This window comes from Hyaena hyaena, unplaced genomic scaffold (assembly GCF_003009895.1).
Source record: "Hyaena hyaena isolate Hyena2069 unplaced genomic scaffold, ASM300989v1 scaffold_879, whole genome shotgun sequence".
NCBI classification, from domain to species: Eukaryota; Metazoa; Chordata; class Mammalia; order Carnivora; family Hyaenidae; genus Hyaena; species Hyaena hyaena.
This window is the reverse complement of record NW_024081510.1, coordinates 131,536-152,381: the sequence shown is the minus strand read 5'-3', so window position 1 is coordinate 152,381 and position 20,846 is coordinate 131,536. Positions and strand designations below refer to the sequence as shown.

General features: G+C 48.8%; 2 protein-coding genes across 2 annotated transcripts; one reads left to right on the top strand and one right to left on the bottom strand.

Annotated features, from left to right (window-relative positions):
• Window positions 1-19,183: 19,183 nt before the first annotated feature.
• Window positions 19,184-19,576, bottom strand: LOC120222444 (histone H2A type 3). Its single transcript, XM_039220271.1, has one exon. It carries the CDS (start codon window positions 19,574-19,576, stop codon window positions 19,184-19,186), a length of 393 nt encoding a protein of 130 aa, XP_039076202.1.
• A 285-nt stretch (window positions 19,577-19,861) lies between these two features.
• Window positions 19,862-20,339, top strand: LOC120222442 (histone H2B type 3-B). Its single transcript, XM_039220268.1, has one exon. The coding sequence runs from the start codon at window positions 19,889-19,891 to the stop codon at window positions 20,267-20,269; it is 381 nt and encodes a 126-aa protein (XP_039076199.1). The 5' UTR covers window positions 19,862-19,888; the 3' UTR covers window positions 20,270-20,339.
• The last annotated feature ends 507 nt before the right edge of the window (window positions 20,340-20,846 follow it).

Genomic DNA, 20,846 nt, shown 5'->3' with positions numbered 1-20,846 from the left:
ACTGAGACATCCCGGCGCCCCAGTTCTGATTTTAGATTTGTGTTTCCAGGTTACCAGGGGACCTGAGTCCACTCTCTGGACATGAGTGAGAATGTCACCTGGTTCCATGTGTCTGAACAAACACACACACAAAACATGGAATGGGGGGTTGCCTAATGTGCACTCCCCCAGGAGGATTTGAAACCATAATCTGCATTACATGTGTCAATACAAATTGAGCAAATCTTTACACAAATTTCCCCCATTTATTTAAATTTTGAAAAGGTAAAGGGTTTTATGTGAGTTTCCTGGACACAGCATCTCACAAAGAAGATGATCCAGGGAAGGTCCAGGGAAGGAACATTTGGTTCAGGGTTACATCATCATCACCATCATCATCATCATTATTACTATTATTATTTTACATAAAGAGCTACAGGTCATCATGATGAAGAACATTCCAGAAGGTTACAGACTATATCTTATGTTTGTAGTATGCACAAGGCTGTATGCCTTTAATCTTATGGGAATCAGGGAGGTCTTTGTTTTTCTTCATGTTTGGAATGCTCCTTTTTGATTATATATATATATTTTTAGTGGAGCAGATGTACAGAAATAGAGCCTATGCTTTGAGGTTCTGCTGAGTCTTTTTTTTTTTAATGCTTATTTATTTATTTATTTTTGAGAGAGAGAGAGCATGAGCAAGACAGGGGCAGAGAGACAGTAAGAGAGAGTCCCAAGTAGGCTCCACGCTGTGAGCACAGACCCCAACACGGGGCTCGAACTCATGCACCATGAGATCATGACCTGAGCCAAAATCAGGAGTCCAACACTTAACGAACTGAAGCAGCCAGGCACCCTTTGCTGAGTCTTTTTGACCTTGGTAAAGGCTAAAGTATAGCTTCCCTGGGAGCCCGAAGGCAGAGCCCACAAACCAAAAAAGTCAAGAATTGGGGTGCCTGGGTGGCTCAGTCAGTTAAGTATCTGACTACTGATTTTGGCTCAGGTCATGATCTCACAGTTCATGGGGTCATGTTCTGTGTTGGGCTCTGCTCTGACAGCGTGGAGCCTGCTTGGGACTCTCTCCCTCTCTCTGCCCCTTGCCTGCTCATGTTCTCTCTCTCACTCTCTCTCTCAAAAACAAATAAACATAAAAAATGTTTTTTTTAAAGTTGAGGGGCACCTGAGTGACTCAGTGGGTTAAGCATCCAACTTCTCTCAGGTCATGATCTCATGGTTCGTGGGTTCAAGCCCCGAATCGGGCTCTGTGTAGACAGCTAGTTCAGAGCCTGGAGCTTGTCTTAGGATTCTGTATCTCCCCCTCTCTCTGACCCTCCTCTTCTAGTGCTGTCTCTCTGATTCTCAAAAATAAATAAAAAACATAAAAATAATAAATAAATAAAGTTGAGAGTTTCCTTTATCACATGTTAAACCTCTTTTTAGGAGCACTTGGGTGGCTCAGTCAATTAAATGTCCGACTTTGGCTGAGGTCATGACCTCACAGTTCATGGGTTTGAACCCTGCATCGGGCTCTGTGCTGACAACTCAGATCCTGCAGCCAGCTTCCCATTCTCTGTCTCCCTCTTTCTCTGCCCTTTCTCTGTTCATTCTTTCTTTCTGTCTGTTTGTCTCTCTCTCTCTCTCAAAAATAAATAAAGATTAAAAAATTTAAAAAACAAAATAAAGGGGCACCTGGGTGGCACAGGTGGTTAAGCGTCCGACTTCAGCTCAGGTCATGATCTCGTGGTTTGTGGGTTCAAGCCCCGTGTCGGGCTCTGTGCTGACAGCCAGCTAGAGCCTGGAGTCTGTTTCAGATTCTGTGTCTCCCTCTCTCTTTGACCTTCCCCTGCTCATGTGCGCTCTCTCTCTCTCTGAAATAAATAAAACATTAAAAAATTAAACAAAACAAAACAAAATAAAAACCTCTTCTCAGTTGGTTCAGTTGACAGTTTTCATGATCTCAGCAACTGACTTCCATGTGGTTCCTATTCCCTCAGAGACACTGAGACCCAGGGAAACACATCCTCTACAAAAAATTCCAGAGAAATTTGGTCTCTCTGAAGAGTACTTCAGATGCAAACATTCCTCCCCCACCCCCACCGAAGTATTGGCTTGTCCAGGACACATACATTTTATAGATAAGGTTGTGTTATAGATCGGGTCCGTGCATACATTTGGTGCCAATACTATGATGGGGAGAACAAAGGGAAAAGAAAGGTAGCTAACGTTAAGTGTCCCTACAGCTTGCAGCCCAGTCATTAATCCCTGAGGCGTGTGGAGCGTGACCTTCCTCAAGGAACTCATGGCTCCCTTAATGATGATGTTTTACTAGAGACTAAAAACAGCCTCACCTTGACAATAACTAGACCTTCAGGGTCCTGGAAACCTCGGTTGCAGCCTTCATCAATTCCTTAGAAACTTAGTATCTCTACCCACCCTCCCTCCACAAACTTCAATATACATCATCAGTCACTCCTCACAATCCCAGGGCAACTCTTTCTGCCCATGCGTCTGGGCCCTGTGCTATGATAAAAGCATCTTTTACTCCATAAAGCATCTCAAGAATTCTTTCTTGAACATTGAGCGTGGTGACCCGGCATCGGCTACCATCCTGCACCGGGGGGAAGCCCTCCCTAATCTGAAATGTCCTTCCCTTGCTCTCATCATTCATGGAATTTGCACCCACAGCTAAGGAAATACAGGGTTGTATGTAGGGCTCTGTTGTAGGTCCTTTGGGGTTTGAGGTCGCAATGGTTGACCGTGTGCATCATCTCACACACACACAATGCTGTTCTCCAGTGCAAAAACTCCCTGGTCTCCCTCACCCGCGTGACAGCAAGCTGAGAACCATCTGGACTTTCAGGAGCTCAGTCCAAAGGCAGAGTGGGGTTCTTGTAAGGGGCAGGTGATCCTGTAAACGGTGTGCGAAGGCTGTTCCAGATCTGACAGCTACAGGCGATGCTAGGGCTCCCAGCTCTTAGTAGGGACCCTTCTGATACTCCAGCCGATACCCCGTTTCTCTGGCTCCCTTTATAGTAAACTCCTACTGACCATCTCCAGGTCCCACCTTCCCATTCTCTGGGCCTGGAGCACAGAGAGCGTTCACTTCGAGTCACCCAGAATCCCACGAGGAGATGACATTCAGTGCTAGGGGCATGGGGCACGCCCCAGTCACTCACACTGTCAGCAACCTTGCAGCGTTCAGAGGATGCACAAAGCACCAAAGTGCTTTGAGGCAATGCAACGTGCTGGTTCTCTAGCCATAACGAGGTCCCCAGGACAGGGTCTGCTCCTCACTTAGACTCATTTCATAAGAGGCTTGGCTTGGGGTTGTCTCCACTGCAGTGATTCCCCACGGCCTCCACAGTAAGAACAAACTCTGCTGGGGCACCTGGGTGGCTCAGTCGGTTAAGCGTCCGACTTCAGCTCAGGTCACGGTCTCACGGTTCGTGGGTTCGAGCCCCACAGCAAGCTCTGTGCTGACAGCTAGCTCAGAGCCTGGAGCCTGCTTCAGATTCTGTGTCTCCCTTTCTCTGACCCTCCCCTTCTCATGCTGTCTCTATCTCTCTCTCAAAAATAAATAAAATATTAAAAGAAGAAGAAGAAGAAGAAGAAGAAGAAGAAGAAGAAGAAGAAGAAGAAGAAGAAGAAGAAGAAGAAGAACGAACTCCGCCAAGTGGTTATATACATTTCCTAATGGTGCTTTGCAACTTTGGCCCTTTGGGAGGTTTCCTTTTACTGTTTACTGTGTTTCCTTTTAATGGCAAGCATTTAATTTTTTTTTCTTTTTTTTGACCTCATGAATCCCTCTGGCAGTTTGGTGAAGCTGGGAATTTTTTTTTCTTTTTTTAAATGTTTTTGTTTATTCCTGAGAGAGAGAGAGAGAGATGGCATGAGCAGGGGAGGGCCAGAGAGAGAGGGAGACACAGAATCTGAAACAGGCTCCAGGCTCTGAGCTAGCTGTCAGCACAGAGCCCAACGCAGGGCTCAAACCCACTAACCATGAGATCATGACCTGAGCTGAAGTAGGACGCTTAACCAACTGAGCCAACCAGGTGCCCCAAAGCTGGGAATATTTTTAAACATTTTATTTTATTTTTATCTTTTTTATTTTAGAAAAAGAATGAGAGAGAGCAGGGGAGAAGGGCAGAGGGAGAGAGAATCGGAAGCAGGCTCCATGCTCAGCCCAATGTGGGGCTCAATCCCACAACCCTGGATCATGACCAGAGCCAAAGTCAGGAGTCAGACACTCACCTGACTGAGGCACTCAGGCGCCCCAAGATTTTATTTTTATATAATCTCTACATCCAACGTGGGGCTTGAACCCACAACTCCAAGATCAAGAGTTGCACACGGGGGGGCCTGGGTGGCTCAGTCTGGTCACGATCTGACTTCAGCTCAAGTCATGATCTGTACATTTTCATGATCTGTACATTTGTGTGTTTGAGCCCCGCATCGGGCTCGCTGCTGTCAGCCTGTCAGCACAGAGCCTGCTGGGGATCCTTCTGTCCCTCTCTCAGTGCCCCTCCCCCACCCGCACTCTCCCAAAAATAAATTAATTTTAAAAAAGTCCTACACTCCACCAACTGACTCAGCCAAGTGCCTCACCTTCTTCTTCTTCTTCTTTTTTTTTTTTTTACCTTCTTCTTCTTAAAATCATGTTTAATCCTCTACAGACTCACTACATTTCTTCATCCCATTGTGCACACATTTCATCAACATTATTTGTAGCTGTAAAAGTTTTTAAAAATATATTAATATGTATGTGTGTATGTATGTACGTATGTATGTATTGTGATTTATTGAATGGATTTCCTTATTATATTTTCCGTTCCTTGTTTGTAGTTGATTACTGAATGGACACAGAGTTTTTTTGTTTGTTTGTTTTTTGGTTTTGTTTTTGTTTTTTTTTTTTTTTTTGGTTTTGTGTAACTGCACTCTGTCATTTCTGCATGTTCGGTACCTTTTAGAAGTTTCTTCTTTGCCCAATACTGGGTAACAGTGGACATTCCAGGATAGAGGTAAATAGTGATGGCAACAGTGGGCTTCTCTGATTTGTTTCCAGCCCTAATGGCAGCCACACTAAAGTAATTTACCAGCAACATGATGCTGGGCCCCTACTGATCCTAATTTATAGATTACTAATTTCAAAAAAATGATAAAAGATTAAAGTTGCATATAAGCATCTCTTTTCTCCTCAGACCTAAATGAGGTGACTTATGCTCTCCCTAATACTGAACCATTCTATGATTCCAATAAGAAATTAAAATTTGTCATTGTCATTGTTTCAGTGTTGTACTTAATATTCAAGGCAGAATTTCTGGGAGCCCCTGGGGGGCTCAGTGGGTTAAGTGTCTTGACTATTGCTCAGGTCATGATCTCATGGTTTTTGACTTTAAGCCCTCTCATCGGTCTCTGTGCTGACAGCTCAAAGCCTGGACCCCGCTTCAGATTCTGTTCTTCCCTCTCTCTACCCCTCCCCCCTCTCAAAAATAAATAAACATAAAAAATTTTTGCAAAGAAAGAAAATTCTTTTACTTTTAAGTGTTTTTTCCTGCCTCTTTTCTATTTCCTTGTACAGGATCTTTACAACTTTGTTTTTTCTTTCAAATAACAAATGAAATCCTGAATTTATAGATCAATATAAGTGAAAATAGATTTTTTTTTAAATTTAATCGCCAAGGAAGTGGATCTCCCTGTTTTGTTTAAACCTCTATCCACCTCTCAATGAGCTTTATACTTTCATGAAAATAAATTCTACTTTTTCCAAGATTATCCTTGTTTATTTACCATACTGAGCAAAGTTTTCCTCATTCTATTTTTTACTGACTTACTTGGAGACAGGCAAGATAATTTTGTGGCTGAATTTCCGAGGGAGCCCTTTGAATTGTGTTTGAGTTGTTTCTGTGAGACACTGGCTCTCAAACGTTCACACCCATCTGAACACCTGAAAAGGTTCCCAAAGCAGCTGGCTGGGCCTCATCCCTTTTGTGACTCAGTGGATCTGGACTGAACCTCAGTTTGCATTCCTCACAAGTTCTCAAGTGATCTGATGATGGCCTAGGACCACACTCTGTACTGCTCCCGGATTTCTAGGTACTAAAAACTCAAACAAAACCCACAAAAACATGCTCAAACCCTCTTTCTCTAAATTTTCTAATATTCCAGAATATAGATTACTTTGATACTCGTAGGATGATAGTTATACGTCTTGCTGGGCTTTGAGATCGACTTGTTTTATGACAATGCGGAATCATGAATTTACCATCGACATCTGGGTCATATTTACAGATTTCCCCAGGTTGCAAGTCCCCAACTCAAACAAGTAACCTAGCATGGGAGTGTCTGCTGGAGAGCTATTTGAAGGGCTTCTGGGGATATGTGTGATCTGATTGGCTGACATTCCCAGCAATTTTTATCCAATAAGAGAGCCGTACTGCCTCTGCCTATTTAAATATGCCCTTTGATCCAATCACATGCTGTAGCTATGCCATCCCTCATTTGCATATAATCCCTATAAATAGGACCGGGGTACCATTCACCCTCTCTAGGACCAGCGGTGTCTGCGCTGGAAATGTATTTCTGTTCCCGGGAGGGAGTGACAGTGAGATGTGGCTGATGTTCAGAGGATGAAAACGCCCAGATCCTCAGGCTCACCAGCTGCAAGGGTTATTTCTACGGTAAATTCCAAGACCCTCTCTATTACCCCAAACTCTCCCAGCTACTTTAAAAACAGACTTTATAAAAATAAAAACAGATTTCACACTGGTTTCCTATTGTTGCCCTATTAGATTACCTCCCAAATAGCAGCTTAAAACAAAGCCTATTTATTCTTCTGCGGTTCTGCTGGTAGAAGTCCAGGCTCAACCGGGTCCTATGCTGAGGCTCACCGGCTCACATCAAGTTGCCTGCAACGTTGCTTTCCTCCCTGAGGCCTCTGGATTATTGAGCCCCCGGGCTCGCCGAGGCTGCTGGCAGTTCCTCGTGACTGTGGGATGAGGTTCCTTTCCTAGCTGACTGCGTGTGGGCTGTTTTCTTCCACACCCTGCCCACAGTCCTGCTCTGGCTAGCCGAATGTCCCCCTCATCCCCAGCAAGGGCAGGCCACATCCCCCTCCTGTTTCCAATCTGTCGGACTTCCGTGTTGCGTCTTTCTTACTCTCTGCTTTTAAGGAGCCTGTGATTGTATTGGGACATCCAGGATGATCCCCTTATCTTCAGTCTGTAGCCTTAATGACAGCGGCAAAGTCCTGTTAGCCTTGTGACAGGTCCTGCAGGGGCTGGCGGGGGTGGGGGATGGGGGCTGCAGTCTGCTACCATAGACACCTATAGTCAGATTTTCCTTTGGGACTACTTAGTCTTCCATTATTCAAATCAGGGAGGTTATGTAGTAAAAGTAAAGCTAATTCTAACATAGGTGGACTCATACCGGTCAGCAGGGTCCACATCCCCACATGGACCTTCACAGATGGGGCAATCAAAGGGGACATAACAAAGCCAGAAGGTTTCTTTTGCTTCATTTTGTTTTTCAGAAAAATGACCCGAGGAAACCAGGGTGTACCAGAGAATCCTAACACAGAAAATAAGGCACTGCTATGTCTGAGTTTTTCCAGGGTGGGAATATTTTGCTTGCTTGAGTGAATGAATAGGACAATTGAGGACAAGCATGGGAAGTTGGAGTGAACAGAGTATTAAGGTTGCACATGGATACAAAATGTATTCACAGGAGAATATGTCTGCTCTCAATGGAAAGAAAGGAGGACAGTAATAAAATTTCACCCCCCCCTAGGATGTATGCCTAACACATATATGGCCATGGCTTTGGTTATGACCATATGATCAGAGTCAGCCTAAACAAGGTGACCTTAAAGATTTTGTGGCTCTTGGGGCACTTGGGTGGCTCAGATGGTTAAGTGTCCGACTTCAGTTCAGGTCATGATCTTGTGGTTTGTGAGTTTGAGCCCTGCATCAGACTCTGTGATGACAGCCTGCTTCAGATTCTGTGTCTCCTTCTCTCTCTGCCCCTCCCCCACTCACGTTCTGTCTCTCTCTCTCAAAAATAAATGTTAAAAAAATATTTTTAAAAGTCTTTGTGGTTCAGACTCAAGAACAAAAATACACTTGGCCCTTGAACAAGGGCAGGATTTAGGGTGCTGATCCCCTAAACAGTTGAAAAGCCATGTATAAGTTTTGACTCCCCTAAAACTATTAACAGCCTCCTGTTGACAGGAAGCCTTAACAATAACATCAACAGTCAATTAACACACATTTTCTATGTTATATGTATTATATACCAATGTTTTTTAAATTTTTTAGTGCTTTATTTCTGAGAGAGAGAGAGAGAGACAGCGTGAGCAAGAGAGGGTCAGAGAGAGAGGGAGACACAGAATCTGAAACAGGCTCCAGACTCTGAACTGGCTGTCAGCACAGAGCCCGACGCGGGGCTCGAACTCACGAACCGTGAGATCATGACCTGAGCCGAAGTCAGACGCTCAACTGACTGAGCCACCCAGGCACCCCGTATACCATATTCTTATAATAAAGCTGGTAAAAAGAAAATGTTATTAATAAAATAATAAGGAAGAGAAAAAAACATTTACAGTATTGTATTATGTTAGTAAAAAATAAATCTGTGTATCAGTGGACCTGCACAGTTTAAACCTGTGTTGTTTAAGGGTCAACTATAATGTGTTAAATGACTGGGTCCTTTTCTTTATAAAACTGGGAAATTTCAAACACATACTAAGGTAGACAGAATAGTAAAGTGTGCTAGATTTCAACAATTATCAGTTGAAGACCAATTTTGACTCATTTCTATGTCTGTCCATCTCTTGCTCAGATTGTTTAGAAAAATAAAATCCAAACTATTGAGAGAGAGAGAGATAGAGGAGGGAGAGAGAGAATCCCAAGCAGGCCCTGTACTATTAGCACAGGGCTTGAACCCACAAACTGGGAGATCATGACCTGAGCTGAAATCCAGAGTTGGATGCTTAACCGACTGAGCCACCCAGGCGCCCTATAACTGGTGCCCTTTTACAAAGAGATTAGGACACACACGGAAAACCTCCAATTATGCTACTCATTCTCTCTCTCTCTCTCTCTCTCTGTTTTTAAACTTATTTATTTTGAGAGAGACAAGAGACAGTGCAAGTGGGGGAAGAACAGAGAGAGAGAGAATCCCAAGCAGGATTCGTACCCGTGAAACCACAAGATCATGACCTGAGTCCAAACCAAGAGTCGGATGCTTTGCCAGCTGAGCCACCCAGGAGCCCCTGCTCTCTGTTAAAATGAGTGACAGTCTCAAAACCCAAGGAGATGCACAGGTTTCGTGCCGTATGATAGAGGGGCCACTTTCGCCATTCACCATTACTTCCATGATTTGCTGCCTAGAAACAGCCCCAAAGCTTGGTGACTTTCAGCCACAAGCTACTGGGCACCTGACTGCTGTCTCCAAGCTGCATTCTGACTCACGTGTTCCCTCTCTGGCCTCTGGGAGCCGCTCCTCTCTCCACATGCGGGTCTCAGGTGCAGGACAGGAGCCCCCTGCTGGTGGTAGCTCACTGCACCGAAAGCCGAAAGCCGTTGCTCCAGAAGTGGGGCACGGTCCTTTCTCCCCACCTGCTGTCAGCCAGTGGGAGCCCGTGGTGTGTCAGCTTCCTGGGGCTACCCTGAGGAACTGTTGTGCCCGATTCGCGAGTCCCCTGAGACCCCCAAGGAGCCGACACCGATGCAGGTACAAAAGGGTCTTTATTACAAGCTCGAGCAGGGGCTCACCCGCTTACTGGTGTCATGGCAGAAGGTGAAGCCCCGAACAATAGTGACCAGGGTTTTTAAGGGGTAAGAGATGGGGGTGTTACAGTGCACACGTTGTACATATGGCATCATCACATAAGCACCAATTACAATTGTACAGCAGCACCCATGGTAACAGCTTTGACCATTCAGTATCTTGAGGTGTCCATTACTTTTGGTGGGACCCAATCATGACTTTTGAGAATCCTTTGAAAATGACCAATTATGAGGTGAGTTCAAAGGGCCCACGTGGGGTTCAGGCAAGCGGTGAGAAATTGGCTAGTTTGTACAGAATAACTGTCTACAGTTCCCAGCCTTGACTCAGACCACAGGAATGTTTTTTGATTAGCTGATCTGAGGGCGGTCCGAGGATGGCTTTAGCCTTGAGCAATCTGAGGAACTGGGGCTACGTGCAGCCCGAGGTTGCTCTTAATGGAGGCCTTAATTTCAAAATGACATTACTTAGGCTCTTCAGAACTACCACAACTTGGGGGTCCTACATCAGGGAGTCCCTCACCCCTCCCAGGCTGGGGGCCAGAAATCCAAAATCAAGGTGTCACAGAGCCCTGCTCCCTCTGGAGGTTCTAGGGGTGAGCCCTGCCTGCCTCTTCCAGCTCCTGGGGGCTTCCTTGGCTTGTGCCCACATGACCCAGATCTCTGCCTTCATGTTCACCTTTCCCCCTGTTTGTGTCTATACTCTCCCTGTCTTTCTTATATCAAGAGACATGTTGGGGAGCACCAGGGTGGCTTAGTGGGACTCTTGATTTCGGCTCAGGTAATGATCTCAGAGTTCGTGAATTCAAGCCCCCCATGGGTTCTGTGCTGACAGTGCAGGGCTTGCTTGGGATTCTGTCTCTCCCTCACTCTGCCCGACCCCTGCTCTATCTCTCTCAAAAAATAAAGAGACACAGAGACAGAGAGAGAGACATGTAACTACATTTAGGCACAGGATAATCCAGGAAAAGCCCCTCCTCTCATTGGAGGAGGATCACTGATTGCCTCCCTTCTCCCACACGGGGTAATAATCCTGTATTCTCGGATGAGGAAGAGAGTATTTTGCTGAGTGGAGGTTTTTTGGGCCTGCCACCTGCGGCCACACCCGAGGTCCGCTGAACAGGGAGGCTGACTCCTGGGAGGGAGGCTGTGGGCTAGAGATAAAGGAATATTTGCAGAACTCAGAGCAGCACAGGGAGATTTAGCACAGGGCAAACCCACCTGCTGCCATGATCAGAAACTACATAAACAGCACACTGGTGGCCTTTCTTGAATCTGTATTGCTAAATGGAGTGAATCTGATGGACACAAAATACACGAGGAAGGCCACATAAGAGTCACATGGAAGAAAGGAAGGCTTTTTTTTTTTTTTTTTTTTTTAGTTTATTTATTTATTGAGAGAGACAGATGTCCGAGGAGGGAAGGGCAGAGAGAAGGAGAGAAAGAGAATCCCAAGCAGACTCCGCACTGTCCGTGCAGAGCCTAACTCAGGGCTCTCACCAACCATGAGATCATGCCTTGAGCTGCAAGCTAGAGTCCATAAGCAGCTCAGAGTCCAACGCTTAACCTCTGGAGCCACCCAGGCGCCCCAAGGACCGTTCTTGTCATCTGCAGTGGCACCAGAGAGCCATTTTTACCCAGTGTTGGTTTTGTGTCGGGGAAAACTGCATGGGTGGCAAGAAAACAATATGAATGTGGCAGTGGTTTGCTGGAAATGATGAACACGTCCTTTCCCTTGAATCAGCTCTCATGGACGTGCAGAAACAGCTTCCAGAACTGTGCGCATAGAACTGTCTTCTCTGGGGACCTGGGGGGCTCCGTCGGTTAAGCTTCTGACATCAGCTCAGGTCATGACCTCACGATTCCTGGATTCGAGCCCCACATCGGACTCTGTGCTGACAGATCAGAGCCTGGAGCCTGCTTCCGATTCTGTGTCTCCCTCTCTCTTTGTCCCTCTCAAGCTCGCGCTCTGTCTCTCTCTGTCCCTCAAATATAAGCAAACAGTTAAAATTTTTGAGAAAAATGTTAAACGGAAGTAAAGAAGATTGTGTTGACTTGTTACCGATTTTGGTATAAAGGAAAGCGTTAACATATAAGCGTATTTGGTTGTTAAAAATATTTCTATCCACAACGTTCAGCTGTGCACATGCGCGGATCCCTCCCCATAGGAAAGGGGAAACAAAATGCTCACGGAGCAGAGGCAAGGAGGGAGGGGATTCGTGCACGGGAGAAGGGACGAGGGGAGAGTCTGCCTGCTGGGGGCGTGCTGGAGGCGTTCCATCCCTGCGCGCACTGGGCCAAAGGCCTCCGTGAGCCGTCCAGACCGAGGCATCCCTTCCGGGAAGAAAGTCCGTAACTATTTGCATCCAGGGAATGCGCGCCCCTGCGAAAAATCAGCGACCTCCCGTGTGCACGGCCCAGTCAGCATCCAAGATTCGGAGCCCAGAAGAGCAGCAGTAAGGCGGTCAATATCCCAAGGCCACCGGGGCGAAATCGTCTCCAGGGCGGTCCGCCCGACGGCTTTTGAGATGACCAACAGGGACACGTGCCAGAACATAAACAGGGGCTGCAAAGGCTTTGGGGCTTTACCCAGCGTGTAGGAGCCGGAAACTCCGAAGCCACCGTCAGCCTCGGCGCGCGCGCCGTCAGCAGTCTGCGATAGTCCTCCGCGCCCCCGCGGGCAGGCAGCTGGCAATCCCCAGGCCCCCGCACCTCAGCATCCCCGTACCCCTGCATCCTTTACGCCCTTATATCCTCGCCCCTCTGCAACCCCGCCCCACCCTGCATCCCTGCGACCTGACACCCTCACCGCGGCTCGGAGCCGCGCCACCGCCAGGAGTCGGCCAAGCTTACGGCGCACTGCTTTCCAGGACCAAGAATCCCCAGCTCGAGCTTTGCCGCGGTGGCACCGCAGGCTGGAGGCGCTAGGCCGGTTAGTGTGCTATCCCTCCCGACGCGTCTCCGACGCCCAGGGACGCAAGCGCCACATCCTCTGGGAGCCGCCAGGAGATGGCGACCCAGGCTTCCAATTACATCATCAAGCCCACGTCCCTTCCATTTCGGCAAAAACACTGGAGTCCTCTCTCCCCGATGGCCTCTGGAGAGGCTGGGCCTTTGAAGTCCCTTTGCAACCACTCTGTCGCATCTGGGACCCTGCGGAAGGATGGCCCTCATTCTTGAGTCCCTGATGTTCTTTTCTGGGTGACTTCCTCCCCACCACACCTGGAGTCAGCCCCTGTACTGGACGGTGTGCAGTCCCTGGACGGCTTCCGTGCAGTGACTGCGTGCAAGGGCTTTGTAAGCAGGAAACTAGAACTCCCCAGGTCACAAACAAGAAGACGGCGATGTGTCACAGGCGGACGCACCACGCGCCTGGCACACCTGGGTGGGCGCTCACGGGCGCGCCACCCAAGTGCACAGGTGTCCTCGGGAATAAGGGCAGACAAGGTTTCTCCTTCCTTCGGGGAGTTCTGAGAGTCGCCCACTATATCCAGTGCAGTGAGGGAAGGAACCGTGCAGAGGTTCCATGTAAGTGGCCTGTTGAGCTCACCTGCCTGGTTGTACCCTCCAATTACTCCGTGGAGGGCCACGGGAAGCTAACGTGCTTCCCAAGTTCACTGCAGGTCACAGCGCGGAAGAACTCACAGGCAGCTCAGAAAACTCAAACCAGGTGGTTTATGAAATCCATGCATAGGGCGCCTGGGTGGCTTAGTCGGTTAAGCGTCCGACTTTCGCTTAGGTCATGATCTCACGGTTCGTGGGTTCGAGCCCCGCGTCGGGCTCTGTGCTGACTGCCAGCTCAGAGCCTGGAGCCTATTTCAGAGTCTGTGTCTCCCTCTCTCTCTCTGACCCTCCCCTGCTCACGCTGTCTCTCTCTCCTAGAAATAAATAAAAATATTAAAAAAAAAAAAAAAAGAAATCCATACAAAAGGCCCATAAAAGAGGTACCTGGGTGGCTCAGTCCATTGAGTGTTAAACTCTTGATTTCTGCTCAGGTCATGATCTCACATGATGACATGGTTAGGGAGTTGGAGCCCCGCCTTGGGATCAGCTCTCTGCACTCACGGTATGGAGCCTTCTTGGGATTCTCTCTCTCCCTTTCTTTCCACTCCTCCGCATCTCATGCTTTCTCTCTCCAAATAAATAAATAAACTTAAAAAAACAAAACAAAACAAAACACCTCCCAGCAGAGGCAAGGTGGCAGACATGGGTGAGCAGACAAACTTAGGACAGGTGTCAGTGGGGGAGTGGCACCTCCTGACCCTAGGCACCTGTGTCCTGTGACTTGTAACTCCATGCTGCCTCAGCCTTCCCGCTGGTGTTGGGGTCCCCAGGGGAGCCGGCGGATGCACACAGGTGTGGTCCCCCCAGGGACAAGTTTACCTATGGAGTCTCAGATGTGGCTGATTAAGATGTGGTTTCCTAATGGAAACCGAGTGCCTCAGCGGTCCTGATCACTGAGTGCCTACTGTATACTTAGTGATCCTGAATATTTAGTGCCTTTTGTATACTCAGCAATTATAGTTTAGCACCTTTTGTATACTTATCGATTCTAAAAATTTCATGGGTCTTGTGTATTTAGTGATCATGAATATTTAGTGCCCAGATGCCTCATGTTTAACTACCTTGTGTCTTGGTTCTCCAGTCTGTATTATCCTTAAGACCCACTTACTCTACTCACTTTTATCTACATTTACATATTAGGAAATTCATCCATCCCTCCCCACCCTGGCTCCCTCCCCCACTGCCCACGCTGTTTCCTTGTCTTCTCCAGCAGAATGAAAGATTCTAAACAATACAACAAATTCTCCTGGAGGTGGCAGCCAGGCTGAGAGAATGAGGATGCTGAGAGTGGGGTGAATGGCAAAAAGGGGCCTGGCCTGTCTACAAATCAAGAGTGCTTTTTCACTGTGGAGTTTTGAAAGTTCTTTGCATGGTCAAGAGTCTAGTCCTAATCCAGGATGATCACCTCATCTCAAGGTCCTTAAATTACACCTGCAAAGACCCTCTCTCCAAATGAGATCACACTCACAACTTCCGGGCATTAGAACAGGGTCATATCTATTTGGGGGTGGGAGGGCAGGCAGTAGGGGTGGGATCTGGGACATGGAGAGGACTCCCCGCTTGCTGATGGTTTCCAGGTGGGCATACCTGCCTGGGGAAGATGAGGAGGTGCCACCACGGGGGTAAGGCAGAGTGCATGGGGGTGAGGCGGGTGCAGCCTGGCTGCCAGGAGGGGATGGAACTCCCAAGTGGAAGACAGCTGCTGCGGACACAATCGGGCCCCACTGATGCCCTGCCTTCAGTGAGAGAATGAGGAGAAAGGAAGCCTCTAGTTGAGCCATAGAACCTGTGATGGATGGCAGCATGGCTCTTGCTGTTCCTAGCACCCTGGAATGAGACTTGTTGTGACCCCCCCACCCCCAGCATGGGGCATGAATCACAGTGTGCAGGCTGAGCCTCAGGAGTCCAGGGGACTCTATCCTTGAAGGATGGTGTGATGAAGCCCGAATTAGCCTTGGAGAGAGACTATGTCTATGAAGAAACAAGGTACCCGGCCATGTGAAGGAGGCCGCCCGGACCAGCACCTTCCCAGCCTGACTCCAAATAGAACTACCAGGTTAACCCCCCCACTGCTGACCTTCCCTCTGACCCCATAGATCACCCTCTCAGATGACACCCCCCCCCCCCCAGCTGATCCCACGATCCACCCTTCAGCATGGTCATCAACCATCAGCTTTCCCGGGGAGCCCAGCTCCAACCACTGACTTTCAGACCAGCAGCTGGGACCTTTTGGGCTGCTCCATCATCCCACAGGAGAACACTGGCAGATCAGGACCCCAGAAGGGGTGCTGGAAGCTGGGTTAGCTCAGGACAGGGCCGTGGGTAGGAGAGGGTGTCCTGGAGGGCAGCGTTGGCCTGAGGGGTGGTCACGGGCTCCACTGTCTCAGGGAGGAGGGAAGTGCCAGGACCTGGCCTCCCCAGAGACCTGCCTGGGACCAAACCACCCACGAGGAAGGAAGTGGGCAGAGGGGAGGATGCAGTTTTCAAGCTTTTGCTGGGTTGGGGGAAGGGGCATGGGAGAAAAGGCAGAGCCTTGATGAGGTTTGGTGAGCCATGCATGGAAATTGTCCTTCCTGGAGCACAAGGGTAAATTCTGACGACCAGGGCTGGGACCTCCATGTGACAGAGCAGTGTGTGGGCAGAACAGCTCAGGTCAGCCCAGACCTGACAGCTCTCAAGCTGTGACCCAATCCACCTCAAAGCATGTCTCCTAATGCTGTTATTCAAGCTCTAAGCCTATGCAGAAATCAAGGGGGTCCTTAATGCTTGCTCACTTGAGAGATTCTTGAACACATCGGCAAAAAGACGAGAATGAACAGATGTGGGGCTAGGGCTGGGGACAGACCCTTGCCTAGGAGAGGGGCCTAGGTGAGTGGAGAATTTCAGAGCTGGGAGCAGTTCCCTGGCAGTGGGTATGGGTATTTTTGCCTGCTTCCTGTGGGACCTTGTATGTCTTTGGTTCACCTTTGTCAGTAAACTGTCACACCACAGGGACCCGGGGAGAATGACAGAGATGATCAGAGGATGGGGAAAGGGGGCATGTGAGTTGCCACAGCAAGCACAGAGAAGGCGTCAAAGCTCTGTAGAGGCTGGAGGTTTCCCTGCCATCCTCCCTCCTTCCCTGGAAGTTCCTGGCCACCACTAATCTGCTTCCCATCTCAATGGCTCTGTCCATTCTGGCTGTTTCTTACAAATGCAGTCACACTTTGTGTGGCCTTTGTTTTCTCACGGAGCTTAATGTCTTTGAGGGCCATCCATGTGGCAGCATGTACCAGTGCTGTTTTGTGGCTGAATGGCATTCCATTGATTGGACAGAGCACATTTTGTTTATCCTTTCACTTAGGCTGTCTCCAGCTTTGGGACATGAGGAATAACGCCACTGTGAAAGTGCGTGTGCAAGTAACTGAGTCCTTATGTATACCTGGGAGTGCAATTGCCAGGCCACATGGCGCTTCCTTATTGAAGCGAGGGTCTGAGGGGTGCTCTCCTGCAGAGGCAGGCAACTCTGGGTATTGCATCACATTCTTGAACCAGATAACCCCTGATAGATGACCAGGCTTTAGACCAGACCTGTCCGCCTGACCTTTCCACAATGATGGAGCTGTTCTACACCTGTGCTGTTCCATGTGTGGGGTGTTGGTCACACGTGGCTAGGGCAGCTGAGAAACTGCATCCTAGAATTTAATTTAATTATTTAATTTCACTCTTTTTTTCAAAGTTTTGTTTATTTTGAGAGAGTGTGCATTCACGAGGGAGGGGCAGAGAGAGAGAGAGAGAGAGAGAGAGAGAATCCCAAGCAGACTCTGCCCTGTCACAGCAGAGCCTGACTTGGTACTGTCTCATGAACCCATGAGACCGTGACCTGAGCAGAAATCAAGACTCTAAGACTCAACCGACTGAGCCACCCAGGCACCCCTTGTATTTAATTTTAAATTTAAATGAAAATTGAATTGCCCTTCGGGCACCTGGGTAGCTCAGTTGGTTAAGCTTCCAACTTCTGCTCAGGTCATGATCTCATGGTTAGTGAGTTCGAGCTCCCTATCAGGCTCTGTTGGAATTCTCTCTCTCTCTCTCTCTCTCTCTGACCCTCCGTGGCTCACACTCTCTCAAAAATAAATAAACTAAAAAGAAAAGAAAATTGAATAGCCCTTGCTGCATGATGTTATCTCTGGTGTACAGCTCAGCATTAGAGATAACATATGAAGGACTGCTTCTGTGAGCATCACCCATCTCACTGTCTCCCTCTTGGCGTCCCATTTGAGGAATTAAAAATTGGGAACTCCGTGGAGATACGTGGCATACCTGAGCTCCCTGCCCCTGAAAAACCTTTCCTAAATATCACTGAAGGGTTTGACAACATACAACGACCTACATCAATATCCGTGCATAAACAGATTTAACCCAGAATTCAATATAATGGGTCCCCCTCCAGAAGGTTCTGTGGTCTCTTGGACAGTCTTGCTTGTGTCCCAGAAATGCAGCCCACTCAGCAACGTGGTCCGCTACCTACGTCTGCTGCAGAAGAATCCTGTGTTTAGATGCACAAGGACAGAGCAGGGCTTGTAAATCCTTGGTGCAAATACTTTCACAGCACAGCAATAGGCTATTTTCTTAAGACCAGCAGATGTGCAGTTACCTCCAGATGGTGTCTAGGGAGCCCTGGTTTGAGTAGACCTAATTTTAGTAAGTTTAATATAAATTATGTAATATTCCTGAATTGTGTTACAGGCCTGCATTTATTGCTATATAAAAAAATGAAAATGGTAAGGATCTTGATACTAGGAATAACTAGCAGTTATCAGATTGTGTGTGTTTGTTTGTGTGTGTGTGCGCACACCAGACATTGTTTTAAGTGAATTATGAATTAACCACTTTATTATGAATAAACCCCCCTCTCGCATGAGGTGGGTGCTATTCTGATGACTTTGCCAGGACCTTTGGGGAAATCCAACTCCCCTTTATTCCAGAATGTGGAGCTCATGAACAGTCATCTTCTGAAATATCCACTCATATATTACATAATCTAACCCTAACAACCTGGTTTTCTTGACCAAAATCAATATATGAATTATTTTATTCTATAACTTTGGCTATTCCCTTAACTTAGGTGAAGGGATTCGGATTAATGCTTGAACCCAGATTGAACAATTTAAATTCTTTGGGTCATTCTATTTATGGTAAGATTTTCCTTAAAAAGTTGACACTTCCTTTAAACATCTAATTTTATTCTTTTTAACTGTTGTAAACACCTCTGGAACACAGTCTTTCCAAGACCATCATCTCGGGATCAGATCTCAATTCCCAACGACCTCATGGTTCCTAAAACTTTGCAATAGCCACTCACTCAAGCACCATGCCTTATGAATGGAAATCATTAACCCGTAAGAACCTCAGACAGCAGATTCTAACTTGATTTATTTTCGATGCCAGATGAATCTGGCCGGTTACCCAGGCCTGGGATAAGCAGACAGCCTGTACTTAGGTATCTAGATGTGACTGAGCGACTCTTTGCAAAGTCCAAGGCAACTTGTCACCGATAACGATAGATCCCTTCACGGTGAGTGGGACTAAGGCCCCAAGAAAAGCTTAGGGGGGATATTCAAACGCAAAGGACGGCCACGTGTCCGGTGGCATTCCCTGCGGCAAACGAACACGCGAGCCCACGGTGCGCGTAGGCGCGCCCGGAGCGTGCCTCGGGCCGGCTCCCCCGTGCGCCGGGAGGACGCAACCCTGGCAAGGCAAGGCTGCGTGGTCAGTGCGGCTCTTTTCTTGAAACTCTGGGTGGCTCTGAAAAGAGCCTTTGGTGTCACGGGGCCCCCGGGGCGCAAGGCCGTTGCCGGCCCGCCTCCGCAGCCTCACTTGCCCTTAGCCTTGTGGTGGCTCTCCGTCTTCTTTGGCAGCAGCACCGCCTGAATGTTGGGCAGGACGCCGCCCTGCGCGATGGTCACGCGGCCCAGCAGCTTGTTGAGCTCCTCGTCGTTGCGGATGGCCAGCTGCAGGTGGCGCGGGATGATGCGCGTCTTCTTGTTGTCTCGGGCCGCGTTGCCCGCCAGCTCCAGGATCTCGGCCGTTAGGTACTCCAGCACCGCTGCCAAGTACACCGGCGCGCCGGCACCAACCCGCTCCGAGTAGTTGCCTTTACGGAGCAACCGGTGCACGCGGCCCACGGGGAACTGCAGCCCCGCGCGCGACGAGCGAGACTTGGCTTTGGCGCGCGCCTTACCGCCCTGCTTGCCACGGCCGGACATTGCCAAGTCGGGCACGGAGAGAGAAGAGAGGCGAGAAAACAGACCCGAAGTAACGAGACCCCCGCGCCCACTGAGCCCTTATATATGGTCCGGAGGTAGTGGAGTTAACCTCGTCTTATTGGACAGTGATGGAGACCAATCAGAAAAGGAGTTCGCCATCCTCTAATTTGCATGCACCTTTTCCAGAGATTACGTTACTCGCCGTTAGAGCCTATCAGAAACAACGAACTCTGAATCCTTCATTTGCATACAGGATGTATAAATATAGTTGCTGGGGCCTGACTCTGTTTTTGTTTGGAGAGATCTGCCATCATGCCTGATCCGTCCAAATCTGCTCCCGCGCCCAAGAAGGGCTCTAAGAAGGCCGTCACCAAGGCGCAGAAGAAGGACGGCAAGAAGCGCAAACGCAGCCGCAAGGAGAGCTACTCCATCTACGTGTACAAGGTGCTGAAGCAGGTGCACCCCGATACCGGCATCTCGTCCAAGGCCATGGGCATCATGAACTCGTTCGTCAACGACATTTTCGAGCGCATCGCCAGCGAGGCCTCCCGCCTGGCGCATTACAACAAGCGCTCGACTATCACGTCCCGCGAGGTGCAGACGGCTGTGCGTCTGCTGTTGCCCGGCGAGCTGGCCAAGCATGCTGTGTCCGAGGGCACCAAGGCCGTCACCAAGTACACCAGCTCTAAGTGAGGCGCGCCGGGTGCCCCGGAACCCAAAGGCTCTTTTCAGAGCCACCCACACAGTCGAAAAAGGGTTTCGAACACGGTGAAGGGCTGTCCTGTGAACCAGTTTTGTTCTGTGCACTTTAGTGCCTTTCTGGTTATTGGATCTGTGTGTGCGTGCGCCACTGTGTATGTGCGTGAAATGCAAGAATGTAATTGTAACTTATTAGAGGGCCGGGGTGGTAACTGGCCTGGAGGTCGAGGATCCCGTGTCCCCCCAACCCCTCTGCCCAGAGCTATTGATGCATTGCCAGAGGAAACGGGCCTTGAGCCCTCCGTCCTTTGGTGGCTGCAGAGTGTATCCCCGATGCTTGCGCGCGAGGACTCCCAGGCCCAGGCCTGTCTGCGCGTGGCGTGAGCCTGTTGGTGAGGGGTGCGGGTCACCTCTTACAGGAGATGCCAATCCCCCAGCCCCAGTGTCCCTGATGAATGAGCCTGGGAGGTGAGGTCTCGCTTGTTGCGCGGCTCCGGGCGGTAGCTCCGGGAACTGCATCCCTGCCTGGACCAGACATCTTGCTCCTGAAGCAGTGAACATTTCCGGGAGG